Genomic DNA, 20,323 nt, shown 5'->3' with positions numbered 1-20,323 from the left:
CTAAGCGCGTGGATGTTACCAAGTCTTAGGGTTAGCTACACTATTAATCAAAGTCGGGGCAGATATGGTTCGTCTCTTGTTGGAGTCAGCCATATACGGTGTGGCAATTGGAATACCGGGGTTACCAAAATTAGACATTCTATTTGGACTCTGAGATGCATTCAAGTATGTCATTCTGATGAATTGAGCATTATAATTAACCATTGAAATATATCCGACAGAAATTAAGAGTATTATCACAATTGCTTAAGAGGCATCCCTCAACAAGGAATGTATGGTATACCAGCCGTCACTCTAAAAGGCTTTTTCACAGGACTATCTAAGAAAATATTCCGAGTCATTAGAAATACAGCTACTCCTTTCAGCCGCTCATGTCAAGACAACCTTTCCTATTGGCCGGTCGAATGCCCCAGACGCAAATCTTCGGGATCACTTCGTTCCTTTCGGCAATTCCTGCGAGACTCTTTCTTGCAGAAAGGCTGACAATGTTGTGCGGAGCGTGACGCATGAGCTTAATCAAATCTGATGAGATCAGCTCCGTAGCCATTCCTTTCATCTGTCCTTTGACGCTCCGATGCTGCCTGTTCCACATGCAGGAGCATGGGCCAGCTTCCTGCAGGATTCCCAACACCGCTAACTGTCTCATGGGGCATCGACACTTTAACAGTTCTTGTCCCCATGACGGCCCGTTTCCGGATTAGAGGCTACGCCCCCTGGTCAAGTCGGCGGCCTGTGCAGATAAAGCTAAAGCTAACAGCTCAGAAGTCTCCACGCCCATTCGTCTCGGTACGGTTGTTTGCTGCCATTCAAATTGCTATTTGCAGCATGCTCTAGAACTTTTAATCAATTCTCTCTAGGGCAAACTTTGCAGGCGCCTATTCTCGTTATACGGTACAGGCCATGTCTGTCACGATATTAACCGCGCCATTATAAAGCAGAGAATATACCTAGGTTAAGATTCACATGGCGAGGTGTTGGTACTTGATCAAGAGAGAGCTGTGATTCAGTGACGCAGGCTTGCAAACGAAATTTCAAAAACTTCTTCTTGGCGTATAAAGACTCTCAATGGTCGCCTTATTGAATATCTTCTTACTTACTCTCCACTCTAAATCTCTCAGGATTTATTTCATTGATTCAATTTCTACTGCCCAGTGCGCAAGCGAGCTCATTTCTGCCGCTGCACCTCTTCTCAACCTCATTCTCGTAAACTCTTATTCGCATACACCGAAAAACAAATAAGTGCCTCAACTACGGATAGTAAACTACCTACAAACTACCCATTCGATCCACCAGCATGGATGACATCGCTATTGTTGGTCTCGCACTGCGATTCCCAGGCGATGCAACTTCCCCGCAAAAGCTGTGGGATGTGCTGGAGCGTAAGGAATCGCAGTGGTCGGAGTTTCCTAAAGATCGTCTCAATATTGATGGCTACTATCACCCAAGTGGTCAGAGGTTGGGAAGTGTATGTTTCTATTCAGCTTTTTTTGTGCTCTAATTGCTTTACTGATCTATCGCAGATCTCATTCAGGGGAGCGCACTTCTTGAAAGACGATATCAGTGCATTTGACGCTTCGGTAAGAACATAAGAATCATCCTAAAGTTTAGTATTAGGCACATACTCACAGATAGAAACAAGTTCTTTTCGATTCCAACAGAAGAAGCGAATGCAGTCGACCCCCAGCAGCGGATGCTTCTTGAGATTTCGTACGAAGCTCTCGAAAATGGTGCGCATAGTTCAGAGTCAAGCCCATCACTGCAAAAAGTAAAAGCTAACATGACTTTCTGTCCTTTAGCTGGCATTCGAAAAGAGGACATCGATGGCAGCGATGCTGCAGTGTACGTGGGATCATTTGTCAAAGGTAAGCAAGCACCACATATCTTGCCATCTAGGCGGTGTTGAAGAGTAAATATGTTAACGACATCGAGCCATCAGATTACGAATATATCAGCCTCCGTGACCAGAGTTGGGGACCACGATATGCCGCAACGGGAAACGGAATTGCCATCATGTCAAATCGCATATCGTACTTCTTTAACTTACATGGCCCCAGCATGACTGTCGACACTGGTTGCAGCTCAAGCCTCATTGCAGTTCATTTGGCTGCGCAGAGCCTTCGAACAGGAGAGACATCCCTAGTAAGATCAAATGAGTTTAAACCCTTTGACGCTCCAGATCTGACTTGAATATTAGGCTCTGGCTGCTGGAACAGGCATGATACTGACCCCTGAGACGATGCTTCCGATGACAGCATTGAGCTTGCTGAGTCCCGATGGCAAATGCTTCACATTCGATTCTCGAGCCAATGGCTATGGACGAGGTGAGGGCGTTGGTGTTGTAGTCATGAAGCGTTTGTCAGATGCTATCCGTGACAATGACACCATCCACGCCGTCATGCGAGCTAGTTCTATAAACCAAGATGGCCGCACCAAAGGTATGTTTAACAGGAGTTGTTTGCTGTCTCTTTCTCCAAAAAAAAAAAAAAAAAAAAAAAAAAAAAAAAAAAAAAAAGGAGAAGAAATAACGGTATTAATGAGTCTCTAGGTATTACTTTTCCCAACAAAGATGCTCAGATTGCCAATATCCGTGCGATCTATGCTTCAGCGGGCCTGGATTTTAACCAGACTGGCTACATTGAGTGTCATGGTACAGGAACACAGGCAGGCGATTGTCAAGAGCTCCAAGCTATCTCCGAAACTATTGCTTCGGTCCGCTCTATTCACAACCCGATACTTGTCGGTTCCGTGAAGACAAATATCGGTCATCTCGAGGGCGCAGCCGGCATTGCGGGTCTGATAAAGGGAATATTGTCTTTAGAGCGTGGCCGCATACCCGCAAACATCAACTTCGAAAAAGGTAACCCTAACATCGACTTCGAGAGTTGGAAGGTCAAGGTAATTGCAATCATCACATCAAAAGACATGCTAATGCTTTCAATTGCTAATTCAACTCAAGGTCCCGTTAGATATGCTCGATTGGCCAATTCCTGGCATTCGTCGTGTAAGCGTCAATTCTTTCGGCTTTGGTGGTTCCAATGCCCATGTTGTAGTAGATGAAGCCCCAGGTTATCTTTTGGAGAAAAAGTTGGAGGCAAACCATTCCTCTTTGGACATTACGCCTCTAGAGCGTAGTAGAGATTCAGAACAACAACGGCATGAAGCACGACTGTTTTTTTACTCAGCAAATGACAAGTCGGGTGTGTCTCGTGTTATGAATTCACACATCCCGATTCTTGAATTGATCCAACAAGATTCTGGAGATTACTTGCGCAATTATTCATATACCCTCGGCTGTCGTCGATCAAATCTTGAATGGAAGGGATTCATTGTGGCTGAATCTACCGCGGAGCTTGTAAATAAGATTCGAGTTTTTGATGCAAACTGTGCGACTCGTTCGTTGCTAAAGAAGCAGCCCAAGCTAGGCTTCATCTTTTGCGGTCAGGGTGCCCAGTGGGCACAGATGGGTAAAGATCTCTTGTCTTTCAACACCTACGCCACCAGTCTTAAGGAAGCCAGCTGTTTCATACAGATTGCTCTCGGTTCCCGGTTCGATCTTTTTCAAGAGATCCTTAAGGGAGCAGATAGCACACACATATCTGATCCGGAAATCTCACAGCCAGCAACAACAGCTCTTCAGGTCGCTCTTGTCGATCTACTTAGATCTTTTGGTATTAAACCCAGTTATGTTTTTGGGCATTCTTCGGGCGAGATTGCTGCTGCGTATGCCTCCGGAGCTATTTCAAGATATGACGCATGGAAAATTGCCTATTACCGTGGACTAGCCGCGGCCAGCCTTCCGGTTAGAGCCCCAAAACTCATTGGAGGCATGATGGTAGTTGGAATGTCGACTGAGGAAGCGTCAGCATATCTCGTCAAGGTTAATAAGTCTGCGCAAGTTGCCTGCGTGAACAGTCCCCGATCAGTTACGATTTCCGGCCAAGCCGACGCCATCGAATTTATCTCAAACGACTTGCGTCAAAAGAAGATTTTTACCAAGGTTCTTAACGTCTCAGTTGCTTACCATTCATCTCACATGAAGCTTGTCGAGCACGACTATGCTGATTCTCTCGACGACATTGTCGCTAACCAGTGTTTCGATGGAGTCAAAATGATCTCTTCTGTAACTGGCAAACAAGTTATAGGCAGTGAGCTGAACGCTCGCTATTGGTCAAATAACATGGTCTCTCCTGTTCAATATGTTGCAGCGGTTCAATCGCTCATGAACGCTCCGACGGATGCCCGTGCAGATATCTTGATCGAGCTTAGTCCAGCCGCAGCCCTTCGATCACCCACAGCTGATATCCTCACCACTATCAACGGGGCTTCTAACCTTGGATACTACTCTGTTCTTGAACGAAATCAAAATGGATGCGTGACACTACTCAGCCTCATTGGCTCTTTGTGGTCTAGAGGTTATCCCGTTGACATGAAAAATGTCGTTTCAAAGGGCTATCAACGGGATTCTTTGAGGTGTCTCTCCAATTTACCGTCATACTCATGGAACCACAGCAAGAAATACTGGCATGAGACTGCGATGAGTATTGAGAGCCGTTTGAGGGAATACCCTCGAATGGACCTTATCGGAGCCAGAGTAGTTGATTCTATTGCGCCTTTCGAACCAAGATGGCGCGGGTTCTTGCGGATCTCGGAAAATCCTTGGATTCGAGACCATCAAGTGCAAAAGACAGTTGTCTACCCAGCCTCAGGCATAATCGCAATGGTTCTGGAAGGAGCAAAACAACTGGCTCAAGATACACGAAATATTCTAGGCTACGAGCTTGTAGATATGAAGATTGAGAAGGCCTTGACCGTCCCCGATACTGCCTTCGGCTTAGAAGTATCTCTCAGCATAAAGGACGATCCAACAAGCGTAATCGATGATGAAAAAACTGGTGCAAAACTGTTTACAATTTACTCCAGACCCCAAGGTCGATGCTGGGACCGACATGCCAGCGGAAGTTTGCGTTTCCACTACAAGATTGGAAATTGGCAGACTGCCTTCCAATCCTATGACAAGCGTCAAAGTGCCATAAACGACATGTGCAAGGAGTCAATAGTTCCACGCCATCTTTACGAGCATCTTGACTCCATTGGAATGAACTATGGACCCTTATTTCAGAATATTGTGGAAGTTCGCAAACATGGCGATCACTGTGTAAGCAAAATCAAGATTCCGGATACCAAATCAAAGATGCCTTGCCAGTTTGAGTACCCACACCTCATACATCCGACTACTTTGGATTCAATGATTCATACTTTGTTGGCAGTCCAGCCGCTACCAATGGTCCCGGTTTTCATCAAGAGCATTTTTGTAACGGCAAACTTGAGCGATGCGGAATCCGGCGAAGACTTCTCTGGTTATTCTACAGCCAATGCCATTGGAATTCGAAACGCAGAAGCAACGATTTTCATGAGTCATACGAAGAGAGACCAATCTTACGTTATCATCGAAGGCTTACGTTTTGTTGCCCTGGAGAGCTCGACGCGTGATGAGGGGAGTTTCCTACCCACCAACCGCAATCTGTGTAGCGAGATCATCTGGAACGAGGATGCTACTTTCGCTCGGCCCAGCTCATATAGCGAGCAAGTTACTATCCTAGCCCATAAGTATGCAGGGTTATCAATCCTTCAAATAGGTGGTGGCTATCAGCTGTCGCAAGCAACGCTCAAGGCAATCACTCCGGGCCACGGCATGGCCCCTCAGCTTTTGAGGTACACAATTGTTGAGGCAGAAGGAGATGATGCTGCGTCTCGGGTGATTGAATCTGTCCAAGGTACCCCGCTTCAACCGTTCATTGAGAAGGCGTCTGATATTTCAGATATCAAGTACGATTACCATATGATCGTGGCTTGCGACAATAATGGGCTAGATACCGATATCTTGAAAGCGTACCTAAAAGATGGCGGTTTGCTGTTGACACGGGTTTCTCATGAACTGGAGACAAGCAAACTTAGGAGCATATTCGGCAGTGAAACAATACTTCAGGGTACAAGAGATGATAATGCGCTTGTACGTCACAGCGGAAGCCAAGGCGAGATAATATTCGAGGCTCGTAGGATCAAGCAAGCATTCCCTTCAACAAGGCCCGTCGTCATTGTCATACCATCAGAAATTGGCACGGAGGTACAAAACTTTGTCAATTCTATCAGACGCTTTGAACAAGCTAGGGAGTTATCTTCCGGTGTCTCTGTCATGACTGTCGACGAGGCAATAGAAGATCCAGTTACTCTCACAGGCAAGGTGGTTATTTCGCTACTCGAATTCTCTGGCTTTCCTCAATCCTGTGACAATGCTGTATTTGCCTGGAAACAGAAAGACTTTGACAGTTTCCACGTATTGCAGACTCGTGCTAAGAACATGCTCTGGATTACTCGAGGGGCTCAGATGAGCTGCAAGAATCCTCGTGGGTCGCCCATCGTTGGACTTGCCAGAACACTTAATTCCGAGGACTCTGTTAAGTCTATGGTCACTTTTGACTTGGCAAAAGGATCAAATCTTGGAGATACTACCGTTATAAAGCATATATTGCGTCTTCTTGATACAGCCTTCGGATCCAAGTCAGGGTCCATTCAAGACACCGAGTTTGCCGAAAGTGGCGGGAAAATCTACATCCCTCGTCTCACTACAATTCGACCTCTCAACAGCATTATCGAGGATGAAAATTCGCCCTCGAGCTTCTCTCAAAAGCCATTCGCAGCTAGCCCAAGACTTCAGCTCACAATTAACAGTCCTGGTATCAGTGAAGATGGCTTATTTTTCGTTGAGTCTAAACTACATGATTTGAGACCGGACGAGGTAGAGATTGCTGTTAAAGAAGTGCCTCTGACCTTCGTAGATCTCGAAATTGTCCTTGGAAGGTCTAAAGAGTCAAATATAGGAGTAGATGTTAGGGGTCATATTACTCGGGTTGGTAGTGAAGTCAAGGGATTTTCCCCAGGTGATAGTGTAGTTGCCTTGACTCCTGACGGCGCGATTCAGAATTTCTTGAGAGTCAAACCGCAGTTCGTCAAACGTGTTGACACCGCTATTGTCCCAAGCTTCCTTATCAGCGCCTACTTTGCCCTCATTCATATCGGAAGAATTAAGCGGGGCCGTAGGATATTAATCCATGCTGGTGCCAGTGCTTTTGGGCTCGTTGCAGTCGATTTGGCTGTTGCCATTGGCGCAGAAGTCTTTGCTACCGCTGCCGGCTCAGATGTTGATCGACAGCGAGAGGTTTTAAAAAGGCATGGAATCCCAGTGAACCACATCCTCGAAGTTGAATCTGGACTTTTTGTCACTGCTTTGCTAGGGGCTACCGATGGTCATGGCGTTGACTGTGTGTTTAACCCCACCTTGGATGCATTTGACGTACAATTCGACTGCGTACGAAGATGTAAGTGATGATAGTTACGCTTCTCGAATTCGTGTTCGATTATCTAATTAGCTAACTAATTTATTAGGTGGCAACATTATTCGGTTTGTTAACAAGTCTATGGCTCCTACTTCAAGTCGTATGCTATCAACATCTGCGACTGTTGTCAATTGGGATCTTCGCCAGTTTCTTGAGGAAGACCCAGTGTATGTGGCGGAGCTTTTTGACTTGGCGATCCGGTTCGTCGAGGGTGTCGACTTCAAGCCATCTTTATCCACCGAGCTCAGGCCGTCATTTGACATTGGCGCATTGACAGATGGTCTATTTTCTCTTCAGCAGACACCATATACCGGTTTTGTTTCGCTAATAGTAGCCGAAGACAACTCAAGCACCGTTTCTGTATTGAACAAGGATATTACAAAATCTCTCCAAGAATCTCTAGAGCCCGAGGGAACATATGTTCTGGCAGGCGGACTTGGAGGTCTTGGGAAGAGCATTTCTGAGCTCCTTGTAAACAACGGTGCCCGACACTTGGCGTTTCTTTCGAGATCCGGCGCATCGTCGGATGCCTCAAAGTCGTTTGTCGAGAATATGAGGCTAAAGGGAGTTGACGTGCGAGCTTATGCTGTGGATATATGCGATGAAGATTCTTTGCACAACTTTATCAAAAATGTCCTTACTTCGGAGATGCCCCCTGTCAGAGGTGTATTTATGTGCGCTGCTGTACTCAGAGATTCTGTCTTTGACAACATGACGTTTGAGGACTGGAATGAGGCCATCAAACCAAAAACACATGGTTCATGGAATCTGTATAATGCAATGCATGCTACGGGACATGATCCCTTTTACATCTTCCTCTCCAGTTCATCCGGCATTATCGGCAACCGTGGCCAGGCCAATTATGCCGCAGGCAACTGTTTCCAAGACTCATTTGCAAGATATCTACGACAGCAAGGAAAGCATGCTATAGCCATTGACCTTGGCCCAGTTCTGGGAGCCGGGATGCTGGCTGAAAATGAAGAAATATTGAATACTTTGCGTTCCAATGGCTTCTTTGGCATTCAGCATGAAGATTTCCTCACAGTTGTCAAGCATGCCATCACCGGAGAGATCGCACCAGGAGTGCCTACTCCTCCTCAGATAACCATGGCTGTTGGCACAGGAGGCATCAATGCACAAATCAACACCTCGGATCCATACTGGGCCCATAAAGCACTGTATTCCTACCTCAACTTGGTTGATATCCCTTCACCGAATTTACACGCCGGCGACGGCGCAGGAAATAAGGGCATGAAGTCTAGGCTAGCCTCTGCTGCAAGCATCGAGGAAGCAGCGTCTATTATTTGCGATGGTATCTCTGTCATGCTGGGCAAGGCGATGAACATGTTGCCCTCTGAGATTGATATGCACAAGTCGCTGAATGCCTATGGTGTGGATTCCCTTGTGGCCGTCACGTTTCGGAATTGGATCTTGAATAACTACGGCGTGCAGCTGTCGGTATTTGACATACTCGGCGAGTCCCCCATTGCAGAAATGGCGAATGCGATTGCGGAAAAGGGAGGGTATGGAGGAGTCAAGACAGAGTGAGCGATGCTGGAAGACAAAAGGAAGGGGATCCAGGACAATGAATGAATGATATGAGAATTGTTTTGTTTGTACGGTTAGCAGTTAGGTCTATGAAAAGTTTCCTAGGTGAAGAAAGAATGAGTTGCGTCTGAAACCGAAAAAAAAAAAAGTTGAATGCTGAAGCAGTAATGAATGAACAATAAAAAGAAAGAAAAAAAGGGGCAAAAAGAAATTGCTTGCGTAATCTGGGAATCGAACCCAGGGCTCCCCGACGTTGCTCGGATGGCAACGGAGAATTTTACCACTAAACCAATTACGCGGGTTTCTTGTTGAAGGACCAAGCTTAGTTTTGCTATATGAACATCTTGGTGAAATCATTTTTGCCTCCCTACAGTTGATTCATGTTATGCCCATATCCTTTCTTCGTATGCTTGTGCCGTTTCCCTTCGTATCAAGATCTTACTGATCCCATACTGCCTCTATAACGCTCATTTTGCAATTCTCAGCCCTAAAGACACCCTGATAAATCTGTTAGTGAATAATTACCCCACCAATAAAGAAATAAAGTGAAAAAAAAAAAAAAAAAAAAAAAAGAGAGAGAGAGAGAGAGAGAGAGACAGAGAGACAGAGAGACAGAGAGACAGAGAGAAAGAAAGAGAGAGCACGGAAATTATTGACACTCAACTTACCTTAAAGTTAAACCTAGGATCGGCAGCCTTGAACAGATCTCGAAATTCCTGCTCGTCTCGCTCTTGAGAGTTGAAAAGAATTCCCATAATCGTATCCAGACTTCTTAGAAGCTTTTCATCCCACAAGGTCTCTGAACCTGGTTCCCGGATGCAGTAATCGTTGATGACGATGCGGGCTCCCGGCTTAAGAGCAGGAATGAGACCTTTCAGAATTTTAACAGCATACGGCGTAGAATAGTTGTGAAAAATCCAGCGGAAGTAATAGACTAGGAATCTCTGTTAGCTTCGTCTATAAGAGAGAATCGAGGCGATTGATTCAAGAAACAGGAAAGCGGCTTACCGTCTGCGCCTTTGACAGGCTGCTCTTTAAAGAAGTCGTGAACCTGTAGAGAGAGCCTTTCTGCTACTGTTGGATCCTCGGAGATGGGGACTGGGGCAGAATCTACCATCTCTTGCCTATCCTGCACGATGAAGTTGATATTCTTCCACCTCTTTGCCAAAGCCTCTGATACAAAGCCATGGCTACCGCCAATGTCCACAAATGTACCCCCACGCGCATCCACGTCTGAAAAGTCGTAATTATTTACCAGGTGGCTGACTTCATAGCCCTCTCCGTGTGTGAAACTTAGCATGGCGCGGGCAAAGCGGTCGGCTTCAATCGGCTTCTTGCTCATAGTTGCATACATGGGTTCTTTGCCCACTGTGTTAAAAGCATAATTAAATCCTGCAAAAGTTGGTTCGGTTGCCTCGGGGTGTTCTTTCAACGCCTCTGGTACCCTGCTAGCAGCAGGAAAGCAGCTCTCTACGTTGAAGCCAACCCAGGCTTGAAGCGAAGTATCTTGAGCCAGAACACGGGAATTGGCGGTGTGGGCAATGTAGCCTGGAGACGGCTCGTGAAAGATGTAGTTTGTCATAGCATAGCGTAGAGTGCGAGCAAGAAAGATGGGTTCCAGCGTAGTCTTGGACTGAAGTTCTTTCAACGAAATAGGGCCGTCCAGCGGGACGAGCTTAGCTATTTGATGTTAGTTGCGATTCAACACCAAGAGTACATTGTATTACCAAGCTGGTAGCTGTTGATAAGTTGTAGATTCAAGCTGTCCAAATACTACCGGATCGAATTAGCACAACAAAAAAACGCAAAAGCATAATCAAATGTACTACTTACACTCCATGCACCAAACCTAACGCTCTCTCGAGGACCCCTGACAAGATTTGCAAGCTCATTCGTGGCGAAGACAATCTTTTGACGGCTCTCCTGAATATCGTCCGGCAAGTGGGGGAAATCGCCAGGCGCGTCCACATGAAAACTCGGTTGAGTTATGCCGTTTTCTTTGAGGTATGTTTCCAACTTTTCTGTTTCAACACGGATAATTTCGGCCAGCACCCCCATGCGAGACTCTTGGGATGCTACTCCGCCGGCCGCATGCTGACCAGCAGCCGTAGTCGAACCGTTACGTTCGTTAGATGGGATGCTGAGCTTAGCCATGGTGGTTGGCGATTGGAGTTACTGTAAGACAAAGTCAGAGAGAAGATTTACTTTGGAAGGACTTGTATGAGCTAAAAGCAAGACGAGAAGGTTTGTGGCAAGATGTGTTTGTGGAAAGTGAGACAAGTCAGGGTGGCTTGAACCTGAGAGAAGGGAAGGTTTTTAAAGTCTTGTCGTGTTGGTGATGGTTCCTCGCCCTCAGGTGAGCCTGTTCTAATCAACTTCGGAATTGGTGTTATTTTCCGATGCGTGCCTCGGAATGTGAACCCACAACGGTCCAAAACCCACTCCGATCTGCGAATTTGCGGGAGAACTGAACTCGCCGCCAAGCGGTGTAGTTTGCGGCAAATCGCAGCAATAAGCTCAGCCATTGTGCGGAGGTGGGTTGCTGATGGCCTGTCCCATTAAGATAATTCTGTTGGTCCTTGAATTTTCAAGATGGAGCGTCCGAAGAGGCCGAATTGCCGAATTGCAGCTGTAACACTACTCTAGGAGCGGCTGTACCTTGTTTTCATACTGCTTATCCAGTAATCCACGCTTCTTGTCCCATTGCATTGCTTGGGGAGTAAGCTGAGAAGCAAGGGAAGTATAAGCCAGAGTCCCAGAGAGCAAAGCATCATGTATCTGCAGGAGCCTCACAATTTAAGAGACTGTGACCGCATGATGTGTGATGAAACTGAGAGCCCTTGCAATCCCGGCCATGTACGAATAGTAGTACAAGCGATTGACAGCACCGCATAATGGCTTTGGTATGTTGCGTTGACTGGTGCTGCAGCACGCCGCAAACAGATCGATCCACTTGTTCCCATCCATGTTATGCATAGACAAGCCAGGATCCAGGACCCAAGCAAAATAGCCGACGCAATTGAGCAGCAAAATTAACGCAACGGCCTTGGCAGGCTGCGCTATCCAGCAAGAAGAGGCGGTGTTGCAAGGGTTGAAAGAATGGTTGCAAGTTGGCTTTGAAAAGATGTAAATGTACTCTATACTTACGTGCAATTCTGCGTTGAAACCGAGTGAATTTCTTCCGCGCCAGAGTTGGTAAACGCTCTGTAGATGCCCCTGCTACGTGAGGGGAAACGAGAGCAATCTGATGTGTCGTATTTCCGCTTTTGTCGTATTTCTGTCTTCGTCGAGCCGTGCTTCTGGAAGATGCTTGGATGTCTCTTGGCAGTAAGAATCCTGTCTTACTAGAGGACGTCGTCTGTTTTGCTCTCACGTCCAGCAACCAAAGGAGACACAAGGCAACAAAGGCTGAGTTTTTGGTTATACAAACCCCAGATCTGGAAAGGAATAACAGAGCGAGAAAGGCGAAAGAGGAGGACAGAAGAGGACGGGAAGTGTCGACAAGAAGAGAAGAAGACGAACGAGGGAAGAGGCCAAATGTAACCACATCGCCCAAGACATGCAGACTCACAGCAATCAAACTAGAGCAAGCCCCCGAAACGGCCTCCGCGTGCTCGCCGTCATTCTGGTCCAGGCAGGCCCGGGTCGATCTATGCAAGAGCCGCTATTCGTGAGAAGCTAAAGAGAACCCTTGTCGTGCATCCCATCTTATCCGGCGACCCCCGGCGGGCTAAAATGGCCTCGAATCTCTGGATATGTATCCGCGGCCTACAATGCACTCGTAGTTGAAGTGTGGTGGTTGCAGCAGTAGTATAGGTACCTGGAATATATACCAGAGTACCAAGAGCTGTGTACAGGCACAAGCTTGTACCCCATTAGCATTCTGCCAGCAACACCTTATTCAATGGCATTTTCACCAGATACTGTTGGCATTGTATTCCGAGCAGGGTCCGCACAACTGGATCGTGGCCCTTGCCAGCAGAGAGATCCCACTGCTACTGCTACAGCAATATTACATGCTGCTATATTCCCAGCAGTGCCTAGTAGTAATACAAGCATTCGGAAGCTTCCGGTTCCGTTCCGAGAAAGTGCCAAATCTTCAAGCAGAGCCACACTTTTCAGACCATTACAAATTGCAAAACATGTCAGTTCCGATGGTACATCCTTGGGGGTGGAGCCATGTATATACTCTACAAGTTTGTGTTACTGTACAGCACATGATAGTGGCAGTTAAAGTGATTGAAGGATTGCCATCCAATGTCTGTCTCTCCACAAACCGGCCCATTTAGCGGCAAGCCATGCCCCCGTAATAGTGGTGCTGCTAATACTGCATATACAGCCCGTCGCAGTTAGTAGTAGCACTACTGCTATCTACTATACTAAGTAGTAATCCCTAGGTCCGGACCGTAGCGCCGCCGCCGCCGTCGTTCTCAGACGTTTAATTTTCGCTCCAGCTCAGAAATAGGCCTAGAATACATGTAGCCAGCTAGCAGCATCTCGCACATCTACTGTATAAGGAGGGCCACTAAATGGACCAGCCAAACAAAAGAACTTGGAACTAGTGAGCTCTGCTGCTACGCAGTTACACGAACCAACATAACTGTCAATATGATACGCAACACGGACGGCCATGTGGCCTGGCGGAGCATCTCCAAATCCTCCTGGCTGTTCCAAGACCCTTGCGTCCGCATCGCCGACTGTCCCAGATACCAGGAAACCCAAGGACCAGTCTACTGGCATCAATAGTGCCAAGCGGGCTGATCATCTACCCATATGTCACCGCACAAGAGCATGTGAATACCGGAAGCCAAGCCACCTTGTGAGACCTGTTTTTTCGCTGTCAACCCGTCGACAGCACTACCGCAAAGTGTGTTACATGTACGCAATACGAGTGTGTCAACCGCTCCCAAGAACCGGGTCAGAGAAATGAACTGTGTACGGAGGCGCTAGACGATGCGGCCGAGACGCCGTCTTGGCGGCAAAGAGGCGAACGAGCATGGTCTCGGATGTGTTCCTCTTTAGTATACCTGTAATAAACGACGAGAGGCGCGGGTGGAGCGCGGGTGGGTGCTCTCGTTGGCCCATTCGTATATCAAGTTGTCCCTTGCAGTACGCAGGTGTTGAGTAGATGGAGCCACAGTCCCGTCCCGCCATATCCAGAACGTTGCTGCGTCGTATTCGCAATTCCCTTTTCTTGTGCGTGCTTCTTTCGCTAATGGTGATCGATCATCGTCACGGTATCTTCGGGTGGAAAGTATAGACCGGTAACCGAGGGGAGACACCGCAGAATACCGCGCAATTTCTCTAAAATCTCATATTTAAAGTGTCTAATTTAATCAATCCCCAACCAAAGTAGAATTATTATTTCGGATGCTAGTTCGAGATCCGTATCAAGTGTTGCCACGCAAAATATAGGTAGATCGCTAATAACACCATGTTGCAGAGTCTCATGGCCTCTGCCCATAAATAACATGAAAAGGCATGTACATGAGCTTAGAATCGTCAAAATAGGCCTGCCGGACTTCCATCAGCAGCACTTCCACTTGGTCTCGATTCCATCCCAGGCCCCGCGTCAACGGCCCCAGAGCAATTGCCTGAATCCCATCCAAAAGGATAGTCCGCCAGTAGAGGCCGACCGTCTTGAGGACTTTATTCTTGGGCCAAGTCCCGATGGGCACATGCAGCACCCGCTCCGTAACATTGGTGAAGCCTGCGGCCTGCATCATGTCAGATATTCTACCATTTGACGCGGTATCCAAATCGATGCCAAGGGCTGCTAATCCTTCTGATACGTGTTTCCAGTAACGCGTAACAGGATGATCTGGAGGCATCTCGCCATTTCCATCTGGCAGGGCACTTTTGGGGGTGTGGTGGATTTCTTGGAGCTCAATCCAACCGCCAATTTTGAGATGTCTAGCATATCTGTAAGCAGCTGTCCTATGGCAAAGGAAAATAAGGCAAGATAACTCACTCGATAGCCCTTCGAAATAGCTTCATCCAATCTCTAACAGCCATCACTGTATGTCGAGAATGGATGTAGTCGAAGTGGTTGCGGGGGTGCAACCACGGCGATTCCACGTCGTCTATCATGAATCGAACATTGGGCGGCAGCCAATCTGGCTGAATAGGCGATAAGTCGATTCCAAGTATATGGGCGCTTAAGTATTTGTCTCCCACTGGGCAGACGACGTTAGAGATTCCCACTATCAAGAGTTACGGTATCATGAACAAGATTGATGACAACTCACTTTCAATTGACCAAATTCCTGTCCCAGTTCCAATATCGAGAATTTCTTGCGGGTTGTCACCGATGGGGGCAAAATGCAACTTTTGGCTACAAAGCAGCTTGACCATGGCGTGCTTCATATCCTCCCTCTCTTGCTCCACGTCATCATTGGGGAAGTTGTAGGTGCCTTCGCGATATCGATGGTATCGTCGGCCATTTTCATACATATAATCGCGAACAGAAGACATGACAGATGTGCTTGCTGAGCTGGCAGTGTCACTGTCATAGCCGGCATCAGACCCAGCGTCATCGCCATGTACGGATCCGATGCTATCGGCGGTATCATCGGCAATGATGGATTCTTCGGCTTGGTCAAGTGCTTCTCGAGATAGTTCCTCCTGTTCCGCAGCAGAAAGATCTGGAAACATAGAGACGCCATTTGGATGGGTCAAGGGAGAGCCTATTGATTCTGGCCCTGTCGCGTGCTGCGGCGATTTGAGCGTTTCTGAATAACCTTTTGTTTGTTCTGTTGGTCCCGTCGCTGTTTCTTTCTCTGCGTCTTGCTTCAGATCCAAAGGAGGCATAACACCATCGCTCTGTTCATGTCCGTATAGATTCCCATTTCCATTTCCATTTCCATTTTCAGTTGAGATGGCCATCGAGTTTTGCAAAAGATTTGATATTTTCAAAGCTGGCTGCTGGTAATCAGTAGCATTAGGAGCCTGTGAGGCGGCGCCATATTGAGGTGTGGGCTCGTGATACAAATCACCACCGTTGGTGTTGGCTGTGAAGTTGTGGTTCGCCCTGGAAGAGCTGCCCGTGCGGCTGGCAGTGCTCGTCGCGCCATTAGTGGGAGAAGGAGAGCGTGTCCTGTGAGACGAGCTCTGGAAGTCATTCTGGGGATATCTATCCATAGCGAAGGCCAGACGAGTTAATCTGCGGTATAAAGAGAGTAGCCGATATGATAGGAGAAGCAAAAAGAATGTATGATCGTGGCTTGCTGAACGAAGTATTCCGAAGGAAGTACTAAGTGTTGCTCAGAGGCCAGGCCTCGATTAAACCAAGTCACGGACGGTACCTTAACACGTGAATTTAGCCCTCTGGTGGCTATCTTGCTTGACACAGAGAGGCCTTCGGGTAAAATGCATAACGCTGTCTTGTCTTTGTTCGGGGACTTGGAGACCGCAATGTCTCGGGGAATCGCTTTATGGTCGCCAAAAGGAAAGAAAAAAAAAAAAGAAAAAAAGCAATGATTGATTGTCTTGGTAAGGGCAGCTCTAGTGGCCCGCCGCAGCCGGGAAGGAAGGAGGATTGGTTGCCAGAGTCCAGGGGTACTTGAGGACGTGCTTGGCGGCTGAAGCTCGAGATCTCACATGTGAAAGCAGCCTGGTCCGTTGATGAAGATTAAAGGCTGTATAATGAATGGCAAATGGGCTGCCTTTTTCTCTCAATCGTACGTATATCTAGGGTGGTGGCAATTGGACGGCAATCAGACGTTGAAGCAGGCGGAGAACAGCTTAAACAAGGCCCAGCCCGATCACGATGCTGGGGAGCAAAGCATCTGGCGCTAGAATCGACGAGTCTAGAATCAAAGAGGGCCACTAAAGATGCCAAAGGTTGGATGATCGGGCTCCATCATATAGTCGCCGAGACGCTCTGTGCAGAGCCAGCTGAAGGCGACCTTGATGATACGATTTACAGCGCTCGAGGTCGTTTTTTTAGTGGGATTGCAGCCACCTGCGGGGCTGAGCCGTTGGGGGATGTTCGCCCACGAACAGGGGATACGTACCCCATAATACGATGCGTCACACTCAGATTTCATCGGTGCTCCGTGCTGGTTAGGCCGGCCAACAGGAACCACATTTGGGGCAGATTATTACGAAATAATGCAGCTTTCTGCCTCGCTTTTCGTTTCTTTCGATGTCTCGTGTTGAGCTGCCTGTTTCTCTTCTTTAATTTTGTGTGTCCTGTAGTGGAACTGGGGTACATGCCACCATGTATGGTTGCGAGCGCCTTCTGTGTAGCATTCAGTGCAAGGCTACATGATGTTCATGTTCTCAAGCTCTCAGCGGAGGATATACCCAATCTGTCGAACAGACAGAGGTCAGACTCAAAGGGGCGCCCAGTTCTCTCTCGACGATAATGGGAGGGTGGCAAGCAAATCTCTCGATTTGGTATTCCGCGTTCCATTACGTCTACTGGGTGATTTGTAACTCTGGTACGCACGCAGAACCAACAAACCGCACGGAGGATGAGGTAGCCTTCGGTGTGGCTCGAACCAACGCAGCTCCATTGAACAGAATTTCCTGTATAGATGAATGGTGCAAACTAAGATGCAGTGCGACAGGAGATGGATGCTTGATACCCACTCTATGGTTGTTGAACCAACTACTTTTGTGAGAAATCCGAGCCCCGTCCATTTGCCAGGCCTGGCTGCAAGGAGGACGTTGCCCGACGTTTCATTTGCAGATGCATGAAATAAAAGCTTTGCTATCCATCGTTGCCGCCGGCAAGCGGGGAGTTTCATTAGCGGCAGATCCTTTAGCCAGCCATTGGACTTTGCATGTGCTGAACAAGGACTCGACTCTCATCTATGTGCGCCAACAAGGAATGAGGCCGCGAATGAGAGAGCGCTTCGAGCCCTACCTCACCTCACTTCATCTCATCTCATCTTATTCATCTCATTCATGGTACTACCCGGCAGTCTGAAATGATAAAAGTAAATTTCATAAAAATCAATAGCAGTTGTTTTTTATTTTATTTTTTCTTAGCAGACGTGGTCCTCATTTTAACTCCGTCTTTCCATCCCAAAATGCCCGCTTTTCATCGGACCTTAGCAAATCGGCGATATCAACTATCATCTAGCTTAGCGCCTCTTTACCTACGGAACAGCACACGGAACATTCGTTATATAGGTACTGGTAGCACAACATCTCATATCGCACAACCCCTGGGTACCTTCAACTCCAGATTCGTCCATATGCAGCACAGCGCATCTCGTAACGACTCATCTTAATTCGAGAAACTACGCATAACACTACCAGCCCCTCACTTCATGTCGCGCAGCAACACAAAGGCGCCTCGCTGCGTTGGCAGCCCGTCCTTTGCTCCAGATGAAGTGATCCAAGATGGCCCGCGACTCAAACAGGCGCAAGAGCTACTTGCAGCAAATGATCTGTACAACGCCAGCCGTGTCCTGCTTAGCCTTCCTGAGAGAGATACATTCACGTATCATGCCATGACAAGCGTCAAGCTAGCCGAGGTCCAGCACGTTGTCGGGCTGGGCGGCATCAATGGCCTGCACGCCTGGTATCGTGGTGAAGATGGCACGCCAGTGAGCCAGCCCCCTTCTGATTTCAAATTACATGAGCGATGAGCTAAAGTGGGAAATCTCATGAACACAGAGAGACCCTCCACCCCTGCCGGATATCGAGGCATACATCTCTATATTCAGCCCCTCAACTGCCACAGCGTCAGCCCTGAAAAACTTTGAGACCAATGCGAAAAAGACGTCTATCCGCTCCGAGGTTGCGAGCCATATCGCAGGAAAGCGGTTCATCCACCCGGCTCTGGCCACTCAACTAACCATCCCCAAATCAAAGAAGCCGCCGAGTGACAATCCGTACTTTGACTTTTGGGCCTGGTCGTGCCGGAACCTGGAGTGGTGCGGGCCGTGCGCTTCATCGGAGAGAGTAGCAACGAGTCACCATGTGCTCCCTATTTTCATGCACCACTTTGGTTGTGCGACGCCATCGCACGAGAGCTTGGAGGTGTTGAGGATCCTGGCAGACGGCCGAGCCATTGCGGATATGGGCTCGGGTAATGGGTACTGGACGTTTCTGCTGAGGCGGTATGGGCTGACCGTCTATCCGGTGGACAATATGCAGAGCGAGTGGAGAGTCAACTGGATCGACGATACGGCCATTATAGATGGCGTGAAATGGCTACGGAAGAATGAAAATGGCAAAGACATGGTCCTCCTGCTGGTCTATCCCGTCGTCGGAGGGGGCGTCGGAGGAGGCGCCGAGGGCAGCTTTACCAGAGGCCTCGTCAGTGCCTTCCAAGGAGACACCATTGCGGTTGTTGGAACACAGAACATGAACGGTTATACAGGATTCAAGGGCATGACGATGGATACTTTTATGGAGCAGGAGCACAAGGAGTGGACAAAGGTGGTACAGATTCCACTGCCGAGCTTTGCTGGCAAGGACGAGGCGCTGTATGTCTTCCAGAGAGGAGAGAGAGCGCCCACCGCATCGAGCTCAAACTGAAGTGACGTATCAATGGATGCAAGGAGTATGCTTTGGGGGTCGAAAACTTGGGTATGGGATACAAAATGAAAGGAGGTATGAAGTGAAGTAAAATGGAATATGGTTAATGTATGGACTTGTATGATATCAAGACTTATAATGGAAGAATAGGGACAGCTGGCGGCTCCGAGCGCTATTTCGCATCCTTCTTAGCCTAATAGCTGCTGTTAATCTCAAATATAGGTGTGTAGGCTCTATCAAAGAAAGCTAAGATAAGTTGGCAGAATTCGGATAAAATTCACAAGTAAGCTTACTCCAGGACACCGTGTATGAGGCGCTAGAGAGCGATAGATTGGAGCAAATGCTTACTAGCACTCATCGCGTTGAATTTCGCCCTTTCATGTGACATGCGTGAGGCTCTGCAGGAATGATGACGCTAGTTTCGGGCCACTGCGGCCTTTGCTTACGGAGTGAGTACATACACACACCATCATGTACGGAGGTAGTGTGCGAATGCCACGGAATACTAGGTAGTAATAGCAGAGATCAACGGATGGGTACATGTGTACGAATGCCTGCCACGGGCCACCGGGTGCCCAGATGCATACTGCGTACATGTAGTGAGGATTACAGACAGTATAGGAACCAAGTTAAACAGCAGGATCGAAACCAACTGACAAGTTCCACCTCCTGCTTGGGGCCGAGCAGCAGCACGCGTTGAATGTCTATTCTATGGAGCTCGCAACAATAGCGGGATCACGCTACTCTAATAGAAACTTTCAGGGCACTCAGGGACGGCGATGTGACCCTGTTGGCATGGGGGGGCCCTGTTTACGCGTTGCAAACTCGTACAGGCGCCGCAAGCTGCAACCGTGACAAAACAACTGATCAACTCGTCCATTACG

The 20,323-nt window shown here is 47.9% G+C and overlaps 5 protein-coding genes across 5 annotated transcripts; 2 read left to right on the top strand and 3 right to left on the bottom strand.

Annotated features, from left to right (window-relative positions):
* The first annotated feature begins 1,012 nt into the window (after positions 1-1,012).
* On the top strand, positions 1,013-9,189 carry TrAFT101_010217 (Type I Iterative PKS). Its single transcript, XM_024905548.2, has 9 exons — positions 1,013-1,465; positions 1,521-1,577; positions 1,640-1,727; positions 1,797-1,862; positions 1,937-2,139; positions 2,195-2,435; positions 2,546-2,895; positions 2,957-7,376; positions 7,444-9,189. The coding sequence occupies exons 1-9, from the start codon at positions 1,295-1,297 to the stop codon at positions 8,940-8,942; spliced, it is 7,095 nt and encodes a 2,364-aa protein (XP_024756009.2). The 5' UTR covers positions 1,013-1,294; the 3' UTR covers positions 8,943-9,189.
* A 191-nt stretch (positions 9,190-9,380) lies between these two features.
* On the bottom strand, positions 9,381-11,096 carry CMT1 (Alpha-1,3-mannosyltransferase cmt1; the record flags this gene model as incomplete). Its single annotated transcript, XM_024901188.2, has 5 exons — positions 9,381-9,440; positions 9,611-9,876; positions 9,951-10,622; positions 10,670-10,715; positions 10,776-11,096. 5 exons carry the CDS (start codon positions 11,094-11,096, stop codon positions 9,381-9,383), a joined length of 1,365 nt encoding a protein of 454 aa, XP_024756008.2.
* Positions 11,097-11,114: 18 nt separating this feature from the next.
* TrAFT101_010214 (uncharacterized protein) lies at positions 11,115-11,758 on the bottom strand (the record flags this gene model as incomplete). The annotated part of the gene is made up of 5 exons (XM_066128882.1): positions 11,115-11,117; positions 11,240-11,309; positions 11,385-11,492; positions 11,601-11,666; positions 11,736-11,758. 5 exons carry the CDS (start codon positions 11,756-11,758, stop codon positions 11,115-11,117), a joined length of 270 nt encoding a protein of 89 aa, XP_065985007.1.
* Positions 11,759-13,280: 1,522 nt separating this feature from the next.
* Positions 13,281-16,798, bottom strand: TrAFT101_010213 (uncharacterized protein). Its single transcript, XM_024901211.2, has 3 exons — positions 15,191-16,798; positions 14,914-15,118; positions 13,281-14,855 (listed from the first exon to the last, which is right to left on the bottom strand). Exons 1-3 carry the CDS (start codon positions 16,080-16,082, stop codon positions 14,390-14,392), a joined length of 1,563 nt encoding a protein of 520 aa, XP_024756007.2. The 5' UTR covers positions 16,083-16,798; the 3' UTR covers positions 13,281-14,389.
* Positions 16,799-17,824: 1,026 nt separating this feature from the next.
* On the top strand, positions 17,825-19,709 carry TrAFT101_010212 (uncharacterized protein). The gene is made up of 2 exons (XM_024902799.2): positions 17,825-18,502; positions 18,573-19,709. The coding sequence occupies exons 1-2, from the start codon at positions 18,224-18,226 to the stop codon at positions 19,437-19,439; spliced, it is 1,146 nt and encodes a 381-aa protein (XP_024756005.1). The 5' UTR covers positions 17,825-18,223; the 3' UTR covers positions 19,440-19,709.
* The last annotated feature ends 614 nt before the right edge of the window (positions 19,710-20,323 follow it).

Source organism: Trichoderma asperellum, chromosome 6 (genome assembly GCF_020647865.1).
Source record: "Trichoderma asperellum chromosome 6, complete sequence".
NCBI lineage: Eukaryota > Fungi > Ascomycota > Sordariomycetes > Hypocreales > Hypocreaceae > Trichoderma > Trichoderma asperellum.
The sequence above is the reverse complement of the archived record's forward strand: the minus strand, read 5'-3'. Positions and strand labels throughout refer to the sequence as shown.